The sequence below is a fragment of the Ictalurus punctatus genome, chromosome 21 (assembly GCF_001660625.3).
Source record: "Ictalurus punctatus breed USDA103 chromosome 21, Coco_2.0, whole genome shotgun sequence".
Classification (NCBI taxonomy): Eukaryota; Metazoa; Chordata; class Actinopteri; order Siluriformes; family Ictaluridae; genus Ictalurus; species Ictalurus punctatus.
Window position 1 is genome coordinate 17,410,001 of NC_030436.2, and position 20,020 is coordinate 17,430,020.

Genomic DNA, 20,020 nt, shown 5'->3' on the forward strand with positions numbered 1-20,020 from the left:
GGTCCGAAAGAAAGAAGGGAGGAAATAAAGGCTGAAAGGAAATAAGGAAGGAAAGAAAAGAAGAATGGAAAGAAATTGGCACTCTTCCAGTATGTTACTGTATTGATTTCATTGCTTTGTGTTTCTTAATTCTGATTTCGGAGCCTGAAGAGCGGATTTATTTATTTATTTATTTACTTACTTACTTACTTACTTACTTACTTGTTTTTCATTCCTGACATTTTTGTCACGTTGAGACTTTTAGCTTTGTGTTCTGTGTTATAACCAGGTAAAGATCGTATACTGTTTGAAAAAAAAAAAAACTCTTTCTCTCTCTCTCTCTCTCTCTCTCTTTTTCTTTCTCTCTTTCTCTCTCTCTCTTTCTCTCTCTGCAGGTGATAAAGATTTTAGAGGAGTGTTTTGGCTGTTCTCTGAACTCTGTAGGCTATAAAGTGCTTCCGTCGTACGTGCGCATCATCCAGGGCGACGGGATCGATCTCTGCTCAGTCGATAAGGTAAAATAATAATAACGATCAGGACTTTTTCACTACTCGGGGCCCAATGGTTTACACTTTGCCTCATATCTCATGAATTGGTTGTCCTGAAAAAAAAAATGTTTGTTTTTTTTTTTCCCTTGGGTTCTCCAAAACAAAACAGCCTCAAGGACCGTTTAGCTCCACCCACTTCAATTTTGAGCTAATTAGCATAATATGCAAAACCTGCTTTTTGGCCTATCTTCACTAAATTGGTGTCAGACTACTCTGAATCAAGTCCAGATTTAAAGAAATACAGATTTTTATGCATATGTAAATTGGAAATGCCCCTTTCCAATGGTAAACCAGTGTTGCCTGGGCTGCATTTGCATACTGGACCCTGATTGGATGTTACATTTTCTGATGCAATAACTCGACGTGGTTTCACTTTTCAGATTTTCAGGATTTAACTGTGCAAAACATGTATTGTATTAAGTGTAACGGTTAGATATAAGACTAGAAAGCATGACTCGTATTGCATCCTGCGTTGCTGTTCCCAGATCCTGAAGAAGCTCAGCGACGAGGGCTGGAGCGCGGAGAACGTATTCTTCGGCTGTGGAAGCGCCCTGCTGCAGAAGATCAACAGAGACACTCTGAACTGCGCGTTTAAATGCAGCTATGTGGAGAGTAGCGGGAAGGGGGTGAGTTAGTTGTTTGTTTGTTTGTTTTTTTGGGGGTTCCCTACTGTCATACATGAGTCTTATGTGTAAAAGTGTGTGTGTGTCTGTGTGTGTAGATGGACGTGTATAAGCAGCCAGTAACAGACCCGTCTAAAGGATCGAAGCGCGGTTGTCTGTCACTGAAGAGAAACTCGGATGGGTTTATAGAGACAGTGGAACGGGGTGCAGGCAAACCAGAGGAGGTGAGAAGAAAAAATATCACAGATTAGGGAAGTTTGCTGGCAAAATGGCTTTAGATTCAAGCCTCTCACGGAATATTGCTATTCTACAAATGAATAAAAATAACCCTCTTTTTTTTTTTTTTTTTTTTTGGTTCTAATAATAAAAAAACGTACTAAATGGAGAAATGGTAATGGATCTGACATTAAACAATACTAAATTTGGAATTTTTTTTAATCTGTATTGCGGTTTCAACGCAAATGATGCTTAATTTCTGGCAGTACCACCCCAGTACAGTAGATGGCGATGCTTTTACCAACACCACCACGTACAAACATTCTTTTTTGTGTGTGTGTGTGTGTGTGTGTGTGTGTGTGTGTGTGTGTGTGGCGCAGGACATGCTCGTCGTGGTGTTCGAGAACGGGACCATCCTGAAGGAGTACTCTCTGGACGAGATCCGGAAGAACGCACAGCTTTGGGAGGAGGACCTGAGTCCGGCGCAGCACAACCAGGACCACAGCAGCGTGCTGGACATCCACCAGAAACACATCCTGAACGGCTTGCACTAATCACGACGCCGCCCGCCCATCAACGGACCAATCCCATCCCCTCCTTCCCATCAAACCCCACCCGTTTCCCCGTCATGCTCCACCCCATTCCCAGTACGCCTTCTGTGTCCATCCGGCCAGCGCAAACAACCTCCATCCTTCACGGACTGAGCGGTCACAGTGACGTTTGATTTATTTTTAAAAAATATTTTTTTTTAGATCACGGTGATGCTAAATCAGGGTTTTTACATCTTTTAGGTTTTTGTTTCAGCCTAGCAAAACATTTTGACATCGAAGTGTTGTGCAGTGGTGGAAAGAACATCGATAAACCGAAATGATAATTACTTCAGTTGAGGAGAATTAGCACTAAATTAGCAAAGTCGTCTGGGGTTTTTTGTTGTTGTTATTTTTAAACTCAGGAGTTGCTCACAAAGTGTAAATACATCAAGTTAATCGAATAGTCATTGTATTCATAGTATTCCATAGTCTGCTTTCCACCACTGTCTAATTTTCACAAAATGCCAAATAACGCTATTGGTGCTTATAAAAGACCGTTAGTGTATTACCAGCAGGGCTTGTTTTTTTGTTTGTTTGTTTTCTTTTCTTTTTTTTTTTTTTTGTTTTTTTCTTCAGATTTTCGAATGTTTTTTGTGGAATTTTACTGATGAATTGCTTTTAAAAAAAAAATGTAAAAAAAAAAAAAAAAAATTAAGAAAGGAAGGACAATTCATATCAGGTTATTGAATCATCTCCAGGTCAGAAACGATTTCCTTTTATGCAGCTTTTAAAAATAAATAAAAATGATACATCCAGTACAGCCTATGCACCTCCCACAGGAGCGGTATGAAATATACTCGATAATACTGCATTGGATACGTAGAAGGCAGCACGTTCGCGTCATTTTCTAATCGGATTTGTTCTTCTCCGTCGCTTGTTGAACGATTATTCTCGCACTGGCCACTCGCAGTTACGTGCACTGCATGACACTGAATACGCACGCGGTTCTCCGTATCACTGTTGTCGGATTTAATCGGGGGGGGGTTTATAAGCACCGAAGAGTTCCGATCTCACCAAATCAGTGTATTAATGCTGCACAGAAAGCAGCACTTTCGAGAAGGTCACGTCTGTAATGATATGCGTACGAATACATTCATAAAGTTCTACTGCATTTATAAGGTGTTCGCCTTCTTCTTCTTCTTCTTCTTCTTCTTCTTCTTCTTCTTTTTCTTGTTTATGAGAATGCACTTTATAGCAGTGTCTATGAAGTGAACATGATAATGTCAAAGAAACCCAGCTTGTATACTATATTATATCTAGTTCTAGATTATACATACTGACACCTGTCCTGTTTTTTTATTATTATTATTATTATTATTATTATTATTATTATTATTATTATTATTATTATTATTATTATTATTATTATTATGGGAAGTGGTAGCTCAGTGGTTAGGACATTGGACTTCTGATTGTAAGGTCTTGAGTTCAAATCCCAGTACCACAATCTACCTCTGTTGGTCCCTTGAGCAAGGTCCTTAACCCTCAACCGCTCAGTTGTATAAATGACATAAATGTAAGTCGCTCTGGATAAGGGCGTCTGCCAAATGCAATAAATGTCAATTGTTTCAGTGAGTTACATTTTCACACAGGCTGAAACGCGACTGTAATTATTGCTAGAGGTAAAACACTAAATAATACATCGAGGCAGCAGTTAGTAATTGACATGTAAGGTGCAGTAATAAACAAGTAATGTTTTAAACACTATGTATAACGCGTCATGTGAACAGTTCGTACTGCATAACGCGTTTCCATCCATAATTGTTCTTGAACACCGTGTATATAACGCCTTATGAATGCATTAGGACTTGATATGAACATGTTCATTGTTTATTGTATACAGTACTGTGCAAAAGTTTTAGGCACCCTATTTTTGTGTGTGTGTGTGTGTGGGGGGGGCGCTCAAATTTTGTAATAGATTTTTTTTTTTTTTTTTTTTTTTAACTTTCTGACAACAACAACAAAAAAAACATTTTAGATTCTCAAACGTTAGTTTTCCAGCACAAGATGAAATGTTTGCATGTCGTTAAAGAAAGCCGTAAGAGAACACTTTTCAGACTAAAAAAAAATACCACAATGATGGCTGCTGGGTTTTTTTTTGCAGAAATAATAAGACGCGAGTGCGACAGTCAAAGTCTCCAGAAGAACCGCGACTGGTTCTGCAACCTGCTCAATAACACGTACCGCTCATTTCCTTATCAAACTGCACTAATTGTTTCTGACTACTATTTTTTTTTTTTTATTTCTTTGTCACAACAAATATTGTTTAATTTACTGCTGTTTACTGCGCTTTACAGTATTTCTTTTTGAATGTGGAAACATTTTAATTTGATTATTTTGAAGGCGTCTTCGCTCTACAGCAATTCTTTTGCACAGTACTGTATGTGGCCTTCATAGAACGTGTTGCTGGACTTTCTTCCTCACACTAAATCAGTGAAACTGAGTATGGTGTGTGTGTGTGTGTGTGTGTGTGTGTGTGTGTGTGTGTGTGTCTGGAGTTGCTCACACTGCCTTAACACCCACTCGGACTCCGGTGCCCTTTTTTTTTTGGCGCACTCTCTTGTTTCTCACTCTCTCCCTCTAACGTCTCTAACCCTCTCCTTGTCTCACATAAGTGACTGCTCTGTGTTTTTCGTTTTGTTTGTTTGTTTGTTTGTTTAAGTCCTTCGTCTTGTCAGTTTTTGTATAATTCAAGTGTTCCTTCCGTGTCCGTGTGTCTCGTCTGTCTGGTGGGAATGGTGCGTTTTCTTAGTCGATTCTGAACATCGGATATGAAGCAGATATTGACCCTACCTCTTCTTTATTGTTGGTTTTTTTTTTTTTTTTTTTTCTATGCCACAATAATGCTGTTTAGTAATATGAAACAATAATAATTACGCTAAAAATGATGTGCGTTATGCAGTTGTGTAAATACTTTTTGAAATTGTAGCAGTAATGTTTTTAGCTTTTAACTCTGATTTTCTCTCATACTTTTTTTTTTTTTCCTCCATTTTTTGTTTTTACAAATGTGATATTTAGTATGAGGGGGAAAAAAAGTAATAAATACCTTCAGTTTCCACTCATCGATCTCCTGTTTCTTGAAATGTAACTTTTGTTTACTGTACTTAACGGCAGTGTTCCTAAAGCTGTGTCTATATGATGCCTATACAAACCCTTCGTGGCAACTGAAATAAACCTAGATTTTCCAGTCATAAGGTTCTTATTTGACTGCCAAAATAAAGACAACGTTCTGTCAGTAAACATCAGTGAATTGGCGAAATGACAATGGCACGGGTGATGTTTGTTGGTAACTGTGACCGTTTCGCTGTACTCATGTTCGACGCACATGAATCGAAGAGGACTTCGGCTGTCGTGAAGTCACATGACGTGTATCGGCCTAAATCTATGGAAAATCGGTCATTTTGAAAAATTGCAAGCTCCTCCGAATATCGCAGAGTGCGCTTGATTTCGTGTTCGTTTCTGCGATCGCAAAATCATGCAATCCTGAAGGGACCGAATAACATCAATCCCATTGGATTGAAATCTCTGTGTAGGTTTATGTGAGTTGTCATGTTCTGATGTGAAACCTTGGGTCCTGACATTAATGTGGATGTTACTTTGACACGTAGCAACTATCTAAACATTGTTGCAGACCAAGTACACCCCTTCATGGCAACAGTATTCGCTAATTGCAGTGGCCTCTTCGCTTTGCTACGGTGTTCAGGAATGGTTTGAGGAAAATGGTTCTCTGGGATGTTCTGGACCAACAAGTCCGATCCATGAAGGCCTTATCTCGCAACTTACAGGATTAAAGGATCTGCTGCGAAGGTCTTGGTGTCAGATACCTCAGCACACCTTGTGGAGTCCAGGCCTCCACGGGTCAGAGCTGTTTTGGAGGCACAAGGAGGACCTACACAATATTAGGCAGGTAGTTTTAATGTTATGGCTGATCGGTGTATATGTAAAAACTAATTACGAAGCCCGAAGACCTTCAGAATTCAATGATAATCAATTTTGTATTCATGACACAAAAGCAGTATGTACACCTTTTGACAAGGCCGAAGGTCAGCTGAATTAAAAGGCATGAACCGTGAAGACTCTTCGGTGTCGTGAATGTGTGGGTACTTCTATAAAAAAGGAAAAACACCCAAACAATCTTGAATAGTTTCCATTAAAAAATTCACTCATGAGGTTTGCCACAAGACTTCCATAAATGGCTCGACGGTTATGGATTAAAAACGGTTTTAAATTCCATTCAGAGTGACTTTGCCTGGGCGGCACTAGGTGTGTCCTGATCAGCTATAAATAGTGGCACGGCCTTTCGGCCGGCACGTGGACCACATATCTGTCATAGCTGGAATGAACACAGCTCAAGCCTCTGGGAATTTCTCTCTGGAAATGGAACATGACAGGACGTGGATTGCATCTGACCTCGAGCAGGGTTAGAGAGCGTCACACAGAGCCAGGGTCCTGTTTAACCACAGCGGAGGTTAAACGCGTTTGGCCAACATGATCTGATAATGGACAAATTCGCCCAGGGTTTTAAACGCTTTCACATTTTTTCCGCCAAGTTACAAAGGCCATAGGGATTAACTGTCAGGAATAAGCTGTGCTCTACATGTAGAAACTGAAGCGTTCAGAAGTCAAATGACCTGCAGGTTTCACAGATACCATTTAGTGTTCGAGCATACAATTTAGTGTCGTCTATTGTCAGGGTTATTGTCTCATTGTCTCCAGATGATTATCTTTGGATTTCAACATAACTTTGCATGTGTTTGCTCTTTTAGCTATGGCCAATAGCTTCAAGGAATGAAGTGGCAAAAAAGCAATTGCACAATGTTCCTCTTACCACAATTGTAGTGACTGATTTTCTTTGTTAGACATTCGCTTCTTAAGTTTTAGACTGGAGCTACAAGGTCACGTTGGTCATTTTAACAGCTAATTTGGATTTCATTTTGGTTGTAGCCTTTTGAGGAAGGTTAATAATTCTCATCTGGTTATTGATAGTGGAAAAACTACAGCAATTTTAGCCAAGTAACCCCCCCCCCCCCCCCTCCCCCCACCACCTCAAAAAGTTCAACTCAAAGTCCAGAGTGGAATCAACCCCTTTTTTTGTTTAGTTTTGTTTGTTTGTTTTATTCTAATAACCATTCGTGTCACAGCTTGGGATGCAAGCAATAAAATCCAACATGGAGGACAAAGCGCGATGAAAAATAAACGTCTTTAGTGAGTGAATATTAGACGCATACCAATATGTTCAACGTCAATATTTAAATTTAAATTGGTTAGTTCTGCTTTGCTCAGCTGTATCTGACATTGTAGACCAATCCCAAAATCTAACTATGATTCCGTACAGTCGGCTAAATGCTAGTCTCCTAAGCCAAAGCTCAGTCAAGCTGCCTCCTCTTTGTCATTGTTAGACTAAATGTCGAAAAATCATTCTAATCATTATTATCAATGATAATAATATGAATGCTACTATTATAGTATTATAATATATTATAGGCTGATATCAAATCTCCCCTTTGACCTCCCTCATCATAGCACAGGACCAGCGCTGGTTAAAGTGGTAAATGACCTACTACTGGCCTCTGATCAGGGTTGTGTCTCCTTGCTTGTGTTACTTGACCTTTGTGCAGCTTTTGATACTATAGATCATACTATTCTCCTTGATAGATTAGAAAACGTTGTTGGCATTAAGGGAACGGCCCTCTCCTGGCTCAGGTCTTATTTGTCTGATCGTAAAGTTTGGTGTTCCACAAGGTTCTGTTTTAGGCCCACTGCTTTTTACTTTATATATGGTGCCACTAGGTCAAATTATTCGTAAACATGGAATTAGCTTCCACTGTAATGCTGATGATACACAGCTGTATGTTTCAGCAAAGCCAGACAACACACAGCAGCTTAGTAAAGTTTAGGAAAGGACAATAGATGGTGGGTGCTGTTACTTAATTCTGATAAGACAGAAGTACTTGTACTAGGACCACGTGTAGCTAGAAGTAAGTGTTCTGATCACACAGGAACTCTGGATGTCCATTCTGTTTCGTCATGTGCAGCAGTAACAGACCTCGGTGTGATTATTGAGTCCAGTCTTTCATTTGACACTCATGTAGATAATATTACTACAATAGGATAGCCTTCTTTCATCTCAGAAATATTGCTAAGATAAGAAATATCATGTCACTGCACGATGCAGAGAAATTAGTTCATGCTTTCCTGATGATAGCTTTAGGACTACAATTTCCACAGAGTTTTGGACTCAAGTCTTCATCAGTGAACAGTGGAGAAGTCCAACTTTAAGGAATTTTCCTGGTTACACAACTGCACTTTTTGACCATGTAGTATTAGAACATTTATGGAAGGGATTTATTTATAATCACACTATCCGGTGGTACCCAGATGAGGATGAGGTACCCTTTTGAGTCTGGTTCCTCTCGTGGTTTCTTGAGAATAGTTCATTTCCCCAGTTCATACCTTGCATAAATTTCAAGCGTGGATGAAGGATGGATTTTAAATTAATGCATGTATTTTTGTTTTTTGTTTTCATTTCAACGTGTCTTTGGTGTTTAAAGTTATAAGGTAATCAAGTTAATATGGCCCTGGGAAAATGAGTCCTACCGACATAAAACCTTTGGAAACGTTTACTTAATGTGTGTTAACAGGATATTGACCTGGGGAACAAAGGACCCTGGGAAAACAGGAATGACCCCCTTAGTGGTAGCTAGCTGAGTTATACAATGTGCATATTGTGTGACCTTTTTTGTTGTTGTTTGTTTGTTTGTTTTCTTTTGCCTTATTAGCACAGAAGGCTCTCTCTTTTTTTAAAGTTTTAAAATGCAAATGCAATCAATTTCCTACATTTTCATTCATGGAGTAGCTCCTTCATGAGGACGTGTATATATTTAATAATGTGACTCTAATGAACACTTTAATACTATACATGCACTAAAAATGTCAACCAATTTCAGTAGCTAATTTTTAGCTAGCTAGTATCATATTAGCCTAAAAAGACAGACACGAAAAGCTATTTTTCTGAGGTCTGAGGCCAGTAAACATTTTATGGTTATGTCCCAAAAGGCTGTGAATGTTAGCAAACACTTCATTTAACTAATTAATCCACACCACTGTACTGAGCTGTTAAACATCCTCTGCTTTAGCATGCCTGGTTCAATAATGAATTACCAAGCCAAGAAAATCGAGTTAAGTACAAAAACCTCAACTTTACAAACGTAGTAAGAAACACGGCTTGTTAAACAACATGGTTTGCTGCCTCTGAGAAAGACAGAGGAGTTGAAGGTTAACAGGAATGTGTGTGTGGGTGGGGGGCAAAGCAGAGAGAGAGAGAGAGAGAGAGAGAGAGAGAGAGAGAGAGAGAGCTCACTCCTCACCTCCTCAGTATCCACTATCACACACACACACACACACCCTGGGGTTAGGATCCAGGATATCTGCCAACTGGCTAGAATAAGGACTCTACACATGGCTCAAATCGGTCACAAGTTTTCAATTGAGGTCTGAAAAGCCACAGATAATATATGAGCTCTCTGTGAATGTTACTAAAAGAAAACACACCCATCCTGCTGATTTACCTCAGGCAGATATGAGAAAAACTGTGGTTTGGCTCTGAAGAAGAGCATGAAGTTGCATGAAGTATGAAATGAACTGGTGATCAGTTTTGCATTAATAACATTGTTATGCAAGGGACAAAACACCTAAGGAGTGTGTTAGCCATTTTCCTTGTGTGAATATATAAGATTTAGCTCAGAGTAAAAGACAATAAACAAAACAATGCTCATCACACTGGTTCTTGCGGTGGACTGGTGTTTCCCTCAGTGTTTTCCTGCTTCCAATCCACCACCATCACCTTAAAGGGCTTTTACTGAAGATTCAAAAAGATTTGTATTTGTGTTTAACTCATACAGTAAAAGAGCGACCTCTATTGGTTATTTTAAAACATTACAGTTTAAATCCCATTCTTAAAGTAGCTATTGTTGTTGTTGTTGTTGTTGTTGTTGTTATAGGAGCAGGGTTGGAAGGGTTATTTTAAAAATGTATTCCGTTACAGCTAAAAATGACTTCATAAAAAAACGTCATCAGTAACGTAATCCAAGTATCACATTATGAAAGTAATGTAATCTGATTATGTAAACTGATTACCTCAGTGGTCACATATGTAAAGAAAGTCAAGAGAAAAGAAACATGATCTAAAATACTTTTATTTAGAGCGTATTTTAGAGCTTAAAAACATGCTCAATGTTTGGATTTGTTTTTAATAAAATAATAATTTAATAATGTGTATGATTATGCATTATGATATTAATAATAAATAAATAAATAGAAGATCACTGTCCCTGATGCGGGTAACATTACATCACAAAAGCTAGGGTGACCGTATTCTGTTTTTTCGGGGGTTGGGGTGGGGGGTGGGGGGGGGTCTTAATTACCGGACGCTTTTTTAAAGGTCCGAAAAAGAGGACGTGTCCGGGAAAAAGAGGACATACGGTCACCCTAACAAAAGCATTTCAGAGAACAATTTGCGTTTATTTCTACCGAATTAACTTCATTTGCATGGCATGCACCAGGAGGTTGCTCACGTGAGCCACGACCGGCAAGAGAGAACCAGAACTATAATCAAGCAGCAGTCTACATTGTGTTAAACCAAAAGATGCATTTTTTTGGTTTTAAATTAAAATAATTGTAATCCTGATAATGTGATTATGTACCTGTAATATGATTACTTTGTTTTTTGACCTAACTGTAACGGATTACAGCTACTAGTTTTTTTAATCCTGATCACGTAACACTGTTACATGTACTCTGTTAGTCCACAAGCCTGGGTACGAGAAAGGTTTTCTTTCTCATGTCGTCTCAGGGAGTTTTCCCTTGCCACTGTCGCCTCTGGCTTGTCCATGAAGGATCTAATTACACACACACACACACACAAACACACACACACACACACACACACACACACACACACACACCCCGCTGAAAAACAAACAAACAAACAATAAAAAATAGAAACCAGAACTTCTAATCGTTTCCACTACAAATGCCATTAGAAACCATCAGCTATTAACAATTAAAACTATTACCATTACCATTACTGGTCCTTAATGATATCCACTAGACATCCACCAGTAGAATGCAATAAATTACCAGTAGACCACAGGGACCATTACAGTTTCCATCAAAACCAATACAATTTTCATTAAAACCATTACAAATTCTATGAGGTTTTCTGTAGATTTTTTTGTTTGTTTATTTGTTTGTTTTATTAGCTTTTTTTGGTTGTTGTAGCTACAAGCTGTAATCGAACACATCTGATCCTAATATATAGACGCTTATTGATGCATTGGATTCGGTGCCCAATTAGATGATCAATCTAACTCTTGATGCACTTTCGGTGTGTATATCAAACCTAGTTAAGAGATGATTTGCTTTGCATATGTTACTAACATACTTTCTGTCATGTTTTATGTGGTGAAAGTTCTGCAGTGGTGACCAGAGAGGTCATTTTTTAGCGTACCTTTCCTTGCTGCTGTAGTGGTACACTCAAGGGTACATCTTTGTAGCTTTAGTATGCATCTAATACGTGGAAATGCGAATATAATTGTGTTAGAAATGATTTAAGACATTAGACTAAAGCTTTAATCCATATATCACCATCCATACCGCTTATCCTTCCTTCAGGGTCACGAGGAACCTGGAGCCTATCCCAGGGAGCATCGGGGACAAGGCGGGGTACACCCTGGACAGGGTGCCAGTCCATCACAGGACACAATCACTCACACGCACACACCCATTCATACACTACAGACACTTTGGACATGCCAATCTGCCTACCATGCATGTTTTTGGACTGGGGGAGGAAACCCGGAGTACCCGGAGGAAACCCCCACAGCACGGGAGAACATGCAAACGCCACACACACAGGGCCACAGTGAGAATCGAACCCCCGACCGTGGAGGTGTGAGGCGAACGTGCTAACCACTAAGCCACCATGCCTAAAGTTGCACCTTTCTAGGTAAAAGATACACACTAAAAGTATAAAAGGTGCACGCTCGAGGGTACCAGCACAACAAAAAGGAAAAGTACACTGTAGTACCTTTTTTTATGTGGGAATTTGTATAGATTTTTTCATTTCTTGCGTACTTCTATCCGATATCCTTTTTTTGTGTGTGTGTATGATATTATATATGCTACATTTTGTATAAATATTCAAACTGAATTAGTTTAAATGAAGTGTACATGAAGAGGACACTGAACGTCAACACGCGTTGAGACGGACAGAAAACGGCGGCGGGATTGATTAAACGTCGGAAATGTCTGCTGTGGTTAAAAGATACAGATACAAATATGAAATTATTTATATTTTAAATTACATATACAAATATGAGCACTACATCACGTCACTACACTACACTTCATACTTCGCAGATATGATGTACACCATTACGTTAATGGATGCTTATTGGAACCGTGGCACAAACTAGTATTGTTTTGGAAAAATAAATCAATGAAAAATTCTTCCTGGAAGCGTGTCGCAAAATACAGAATATACACCACAACTCTGCTTCATAAACAGGTCGGGCGTATGGTTTATTAAGCCGGCTAAATGGAGCACTCAGACTAATGGACTGCATATTCTGATTCCTGTACCTTTTTTTTTTTTGCTCACCAAAAAGGGAAATAACGTTTTTGTGGCCCAAAACTCCGAGGACACATTTTGCATCTTCAAACAGGAGCGAAATGGCACGCCGTAAAAGTGCCGTCTGAGAAATAAACAGTAGATAATTAGGCAACACTGTCATCACCGTTCTGAGGATTAGTTGCTTAGCAACCTCTTTGCTAAGCTTGTTGTCATGGAATTGAGTCTTCGGATGCTGGATGTCCTCGGAAACGCTCGTGACCTTTGACTGATCCGTGGATACATACTTATATACGTGTACAATCAGTCGAGTGCATCATTAGTGCGCATTAGTGTAGCAGGTATCCTTCCTTCATTATCACAAGTTGTTAATAGTGGTATATTAAGAATAAACTATATATACACATACAAACACGATTTTATATATTTTTTAATATAGTAGCGTCATTATTGTTCCTGATTACAGAGAACCTCCGAGAAATGTACCCTGAGTGTATTACTGTCTGCATGTGTGTGATTATATACCGCTCAGCCCTATACTTAGCTTCACTGTGCCACAATCCAGGCTCATTTTCTCCAGCGTACTAATTTTAATCCTGATTATTTCCGCTGGATAAAGAGGCAGGCTGAAGCCATTTGCCAGCTATATTTTATACTGTATGCGCCTTGTTTTTTTGTTCCTATGCTTAATTATGTTTCATGCTTTTGTGCGCTTTTGTGCGAGTATGACGACGGGCCTGTGAGCCGCCCCGTGTGGAAACGAGGTCACGGCCGAAACCTTTGAGCCGTGACATTCGGAGACAGAAATGCCGAACGCATTTCCGTTCAGGCTGTCAGGGAAATTTCTGAATTTCAGAAAATGGCGGAGCAAGCGGCACCGTGTCAGGCGTCCATTTTAATCCTCCTTAAACGAGACAATTAGGAATGCTTCAATTACTATACGCGCCAAGGATATATGATAAACCGCAGGAATAGCGAAGGGCTTTACGAATCACTTTGATGATCCATTTTCACAACGCAATCTACGCTGTATGGTCAAAAAAAAAATGTGGACAAACTGTTGGCCCAAAGATGGAAGCGCACAATCGTATAGGACGCCTTTGTATGCTGTAGCTTTACAATTTCAAACCTGTTCCAGCATGATGACGCCCCTGTGAACAAACCATGAAGACATGGTGTGTTAAGGTTGGAGTGGAAGAACTCGAGTGTCCTGCACAGAGCCCTGACCTCAACCCCACTGAACACCTCTGGGACAAACTGGAACACCGACTGTACCCCAGACCTCCTCACTTAACATCAGTGCCTGGCAAAATCTAGTGGAACTATAAACTATATATACTAGAAAACTTTCGCATCAAAGCATCAAATGAACTGGCTGGTCAGTGGAAATGGGAAACAACGTCAAAATTATACATTACCTTCACATTAGGGCGCCATGTTTTTGAAAAAAGAACCTTCTTCTTTTCTTTCTTTTTTTTTTTTTTTTTTTACTGAAATGTCTCATAGCAGGGACAATTCTCTATGTGTAATGACAAAGCCGGGTTATTACAGGGTGCAGGCTTAGCTAGCGGGACTGCTCAGATCCAGCCGTGCAATAATTGCTCTGAGATTTTCTATCTCTCACTGTGTCAGTGAAAGAACACTCTCTCTATCACTTTCTGCCAGCTTCGAGCTCTACCCGTGGAGAGAAAGTGTATTCGGCGAGCCGTGATCACGTTTCTGACTGCAGAAACGGCAACCGTATGCGTGCGCACAAAAACGGCTGTGACTACCATGTCGTATGATACTACCATCAAGATACGTATGGGTTGGTTTTCATTTACACGTATGTATATTATTTTTGGATTACTAACATCGTATGATCATGATATCAAAATACCGTAACACACTGTTGAGATTAAGAATGCGTTAGGATATACAGTAGCAAAGTCTTGATCACGCCAGTCCAGACGTATAAACTCTAAAGGAGCTACAAGACTAATCTGTCTAGTCATGGAAAAGCTTTACCTTGGCTACTACCTAGAACAGCACATCCCAGAGTGTTTTATTCCTCTTATACAACAGCAATTTGCAGTTTTTATCCATTTAAAGCTGCAGTCAGAACTACTGTCGGCACCGCTGTTATAGACTGTTTCAAATGAAGTGACGTCAATGCTCCTAGAGCATATCCAGTTGACCATAAACATCATTCGAACCTCTTCGACTTCCCCTTCTTTCTCAACAGTGAACCATACTGAATATGTTTTAGACAGACTTCCTTCATCTTTGCCATACACATTACAGATTCCATCAATATTATAAGAGGACATATGTCCCACCTTTCCGTTAAGCAAATCATTATAAGCACCCAAACTACCAAAGTAGCTTTGACTGTCTCTGTCCATATGAATAAGGTAATGATACACCTCAGGGTAAGTCTTTACACTTATGGTAAAAGTTTTACATCTAGGGGGGGGGGTGGGGGGGGGGGGGGGGGGGTGGACTTAAAGTTGTTTTCCAAATAGTTCTTCAAAGCATCCAGTAATGAGAGTTGATTGTTTATTGTTATACGACGGTCTTGATATAATTTACACCGAAACAGGAAGTCAGGCTGGACATACCAATCACATGTAGTGATTTTTTTTTTTTTTTTTTTTAACCTTTGCGGTTCTACAATGAGCTTTTACACTTTTTCTCATTCACCCATTCACACACACACTCACACACCAACGGTAGAAGAGCTGCCATGCAATGCTCTAACTTGCCATCAGGAGCAACTTGGGGTTCAGAGTCTTGCCCAAGGACACTTCAGCAGCCAGTTCATTGGCTTCAGTAAAGTCATTTCTCTCTCTCTCTCTCTCTCTCTCTCTCAGTCTCCTGAGAAACTTTGTTACAAAGTGCTTACAACCCAGACTCCTTCGCTAAAATTTTTTGAACAAACTTCTCTTCACACAAATGTCACAAGCTCAATGACTGTAGGTTTCATTATCCCTTTATTAGATCTTAGTCTTAGATTATGTGGCACATCTGCTCTAGTCCCTGTGTATGACCTAGTACTATTATATAGAAACAATGACATATTACAACAAGTGCATTATAATCAACGTGTTATTCATGTTACATCTTCTGACCAATCAGATTCGGGCATTCGACCACGCTGTGATAGAATTTCTGCCATGAGTTATTCATTTCATTCCGTACTTCATTCTTATCTGTTACTTCTTTGATAATTTCAGTAGACTCAGAAGTCTGAGCTAGTTGTTTTGTTCTGAGAGCTTTATATTTACAAATTGTTTAAGCAACTGACACGCGCATTAGCTTTATTAGGGGGAAGTCGTGGCTTAGCGGTTAAGGCTCTGGGATACTGCTCAGAAGGTTGGGTGTTCAAGCTGCCACTGTTGGGCCCTTGAGCAAGGCCCTTAACCTTCTCTGCTCCAGGGGTGCTGTATCATCTCTGACCCCAACTTCCTGACAGGCTGGGGTATGCAAAGAAAACAATTTCACTGTGCTCTACTGCAGTGGTTTTCAAAGTGGGGGCCTCAACAATTTGGTGTGAAAAATAAATAAATGTATGTTTTCTCTTTCTCACTCTGACAACCACACACACACACACAATCAATTCCTAATGTAATGTAATGTAAAGATGTAAGATGTAATTATTAATAAAAAAATAAAAAAAAATAAAAAAAAAACAGTTTTTGGAACCCCCTGCTCTACTGTATATGTGACCAATAAAGACTCATTATTATTTAAAAAAAAAAACAAAAAGGAAAAGAAAATCCGCCGTGTTTATGAGCCGTTTGGCCTTCCATACAGTCAGAGCACAGACTCCGCGCATCTCCTTCAGTGCGCTTTTCTCCAAATCAGACACCCAAAAAAATGGAACCCGCAAACAAGGTAGGCGCAAAACAAAACACTGCTTTGCATGTTCATTTTCTCAGGGCTCACATGTGAGTGATGTGCTGCGGATTTAGAAGAGAAATGTATCTATTCGATTTATTTATATTTGTGGCATTTTATTCGGTTGCAGGTTTCCACTGGGACATTTCAGGTTCTTAAACTCCCTCTGGGGTTCATCCGCCTGTTGGAATGGGTGAGTGTGTGATTTTTTTTTGTGTGTGCTGGATTTAATTTCTGTATTTAAGCCCATTTCTCCGTTTATTCTAAGGTTTGTTGATGCCTCACGTGCGTAACATCTGTTATTAAACTTAACCCATAGTGTGTATGTGTGGACTGGTTTCCCTCTTGGAAATGGTGCTTAAAGTTCGCTTTTGAGCGTGAATTATCGTTATGCTTTGATGCTCCGCTTTGAGACACGTCCCAATTAACGCCTGATTAATTAACACGATCCAACGCGCGGCTCGCGCACTGGTGCAGAAAAAAAAAAAAAAAAGAATAAATAAATACACACATGTACGCGCGTGCCATAGTTTGCAATTCAGATTTCTAAATCCGTAATCTATCACGCCTGGCATTTATAATTGGATTTGCGCAAATTTGGCAGGCACTCCACCGTAAAGAAGAGTCACGTGATCACGCGATGGCTTCGCGAAATTTACACGTGATTTGTAGACATGCTATGTTGCACGCATTATCACATACAGTGCATGTGTTTAGTTTTAACACATGATTTAGGTCGTATGTTTACATGGACAACGATAATCCGATACGAACCCGATTAAGACGATACTCTGATTAAGAAACCAGCATGTAAACAGAGATTATTGATGACCGTAATCCGACTAAAGTCATACTCGAAGTAAACACAAATGGAATTAAGACGTGTGGAGGATTCCTGTTTTAGTCGCATTATCGACGTGCGTTACAGACGTGTACACACCTTAATCACACTATTAACGTCGTGTGAGAGTTTTCACCGCATTGTGCGACAGGACACGATCACACACGGCAGTGCTCGACCCTTTTACGGTAAACAAGAGAGCACAGCTGCGTCCGAAACCGCGTACTTACGTACTATATAGTAGGAGAAATACATGTATTTCTATACACTATATGGTAGGTGAGTATGCGGTTTGGGACGCAGCCCACAGGTTCAGTCAGTCGTGTATTTGCACGTACAGCACGACTAATAATCAACCACACGTGAAGCTTTAAAAAAAATTTAAAATGAAATCCCCAAAACTGTAAACGGTTCCATAACGAAGATGAACTGTATGTCGAGACGTGGAATTCTGGAGGGACGTCGGACGGCGTGACGTGGGGACGTAATGACGTGTGCCGTTAATCCATCTCTGTTCTATAACATGTAAAACGGGAGCATGAAAGGAATCTTCTAAAAGCGACTCATGTACACACCCTAATCAGAATACTGTCTTATTCAGAATAAGGTCAATAATCAGATTACTGCTGTCCATATAAATGTAGTACGGGTTGTTGTTTTTTTCCCCACATGTAGGATGTGATGTTTGGTTTAAAAAATGTTTTGCGTGTTTGTGATCAGATATCGTTCGTCTATGTCACATCTTACGTGATTACTTGAGTTTACGTGCGATTTTAAGGGCATAACATGTTGAAATGCACTTTTGCACGTTTCTCGCACATGCTCACGTTTTAGCTGTTATTAGGCTACGTAATATGATTGCGTGTGTAAGACGCATGAGCGCAAGTGAAATGTATTTCCTAAGGGTTAGGAGAAGTCACACTGAGAAACCCATGAGTGGAAATCATCTGCGGTCTACAATTTAAATTTCAAGATTGATTGAGATGCTGGACAAATTCTGGTTTATAATAGAAAGAGAGAGAGAGAGAGAGAGAGAGAGAGAGAGAGAGAGAGAGAGAGAGAAAATCCAAGAAACTCCTGTTTCTGGTTTTCGGGTTTAGACTTTTTTTTTTTTTTTTTTTTGAAAGGCAATTTCTAGAAGCAAACATTTGCGAACAAGCATTAGACCAAATACATGAATTATGTAGCCTACACTGTATGGGCAAAAGTATGTGGACACCTGACCATCTCACCCGTATGCGGTTCTTCCTCAGACTCTTGCCACAAAGTTGGAAGTACACAATTGTATAGAATGACTTTGTACACTGCAGCCCAGGCCTCCTCACCCGACATCAGTCCCTGACCTCACTAACGCTCTTGTAGCGCCGAATGAACGCAAATCCCCACAGCCACGCGCCAAAATCTAGTGGAAAGCCTTCCCAGAAGAGTGGAGCGACTACATCATGGGTGAGATGTTCAACAAGCATGTATGAATATGATGGATCAGGTCTCTACATACTTTTGTCCATATAGTGTAGTGAGGAATTAATACTGAAATGGAGCACATATGTATTCAGAGCCACAGATTAAAACACAAGCTGAGTGGCGTTTTCCTCAAATACAGACATGTCCCACTTACACGCAATTCACACTGAACTTCAGTCCACTTCGTTTTCTTCCATTCGAGCAAGGAGCAGTATGCAGTCTAGCTCCACCATCTGTCAGTTTGATGTAATGCACAATATTTTACACTGAAATGTATGTTTTGGGCTGTAAATACGCTAAAAAAGTATGGAATGCCATTCTAGTGCGGTATTAAATAGAGAAATACTTGGTCAGCTTATCCTTTAAGCGTGTGTGTAAGTTTATTCTGAAGACGAGTAACTTTCCCGGCATAAATTATTGACATAACTTTTGGACTTACGTCGCCAGCTCTGAATAATTATTTATTACTAAAGTGCTAATGAACTATCTCTTCTAACAGATATATACATTTCAGTAATGTACACGTTTGAGATACATTTCCCTCGAGTATGCTTTTGATCGAAATACGTCGTTTCAATTGGTCACTGATTGATCTTTACACACAGCGGCCATTTTATTAGATACAACTAACATTGTTAAGTGCGATATATCTATAAGACGGCTATTCAACAGGCGGGTCACAGGGAAGACACACGAAATGACAGGAAATTGCTTTCTAATTCAAACAGACAGGAGACGATCTACGTAAGATTCTGCCCTCGTGTGACGTTTTGTGGAAATAATCGTTTCTAGATTCTTTGAGATTTTTGCAGTGAGGAAATAAATCTCAAAGTTTAAAATGCAACATCCATGGTAGGTGTGTGTGAAGTTGCTATGCAGAAGTTAAAAAAAGAAGAAGAAGAAGAAAAAAAACATTTTAGAAGTGAGCTTGCCGTCTTAAATTTGCAGATGGTCCAAAATCTAGGATCTGGAATCCCGGTATTGATCGTTTTGGTCTAATCCCTGCCTTTGTGAAAGTGTTTTGTCTCCAGAGGGACTTGTTTATAAAGTGGCTTCCCCGAGGTTAAAAGGTCAAGTGCTAATCGTGTCACGCTTTCGGATCTAAAAGAGAAGAATGTACATCTGGAACATGTGTACGTGTGTGTGTGTATATATATATATATATATATATATAAATCCACGCAGCCTATGTGCCAGTGCCGATAATTTTAGATATTTATTGCAGTTGAAGGCTGAGGGATCTGAGCACC

At 39.7% G+C, this 20,020-nt stretch overlaps 2 protein-coding genes across 3 annotated transcripts in view; both read left to right on the top strand.

The window, feature by feature from the left end:
* nampt2 (nicotinamide phosphoribosyltransferase 2) overlaps positions 1-5,018 on the top strand; it is a 21,144-nt gene extending 16,126 nt beyond the window's left edge. For both annotated transcript variants that reach the window (XM_017450613.3, XM_017450612.3), the window contains exons 8-11: positions 375-494; positions 1,013-1,153; positions 1,249-1,374; positions 1,747-5,018. In XM_017450613.3, the coding sequence (XP_017306102.1) occupies positions 375-494; positions 1,013-1,153; positions 1,249-1,374; positions 1,747-1,920 (561 nt within the window). In that variant the 3' untranslated portion in view covers positions 1,921-5,018. The remainder of the gene's footprint in view (positions 1-374; positions 495-1,012; positions 1,154-1,248; positions 1,375-1,746) is intronic.
* An 11,371-nt stretch (positions 5,019-16,389) lies between these two features.
* The window catches only part of synpra (synaptoporin a), a 29,744-nt gene continuing 26,113 nt past the window's right edge, over positions 16,390-20,020 (top strand). Inside the window, exons 1-2 of the mRNA XM_017450598.3 lie at positions 16,390-16,462; positions 16,596-16,658. Of these exons, the coding sequence (XP_017306087.1) occupies positions 16,445-16,462; positions 16,596-16,658 (81 nt within the window). The 5' untranslated portion in view covers positions 16,390-16,444. The remainder of the gene's footprint in view (positions 16,463-16,595; positions 16,659-20,020) is intronic.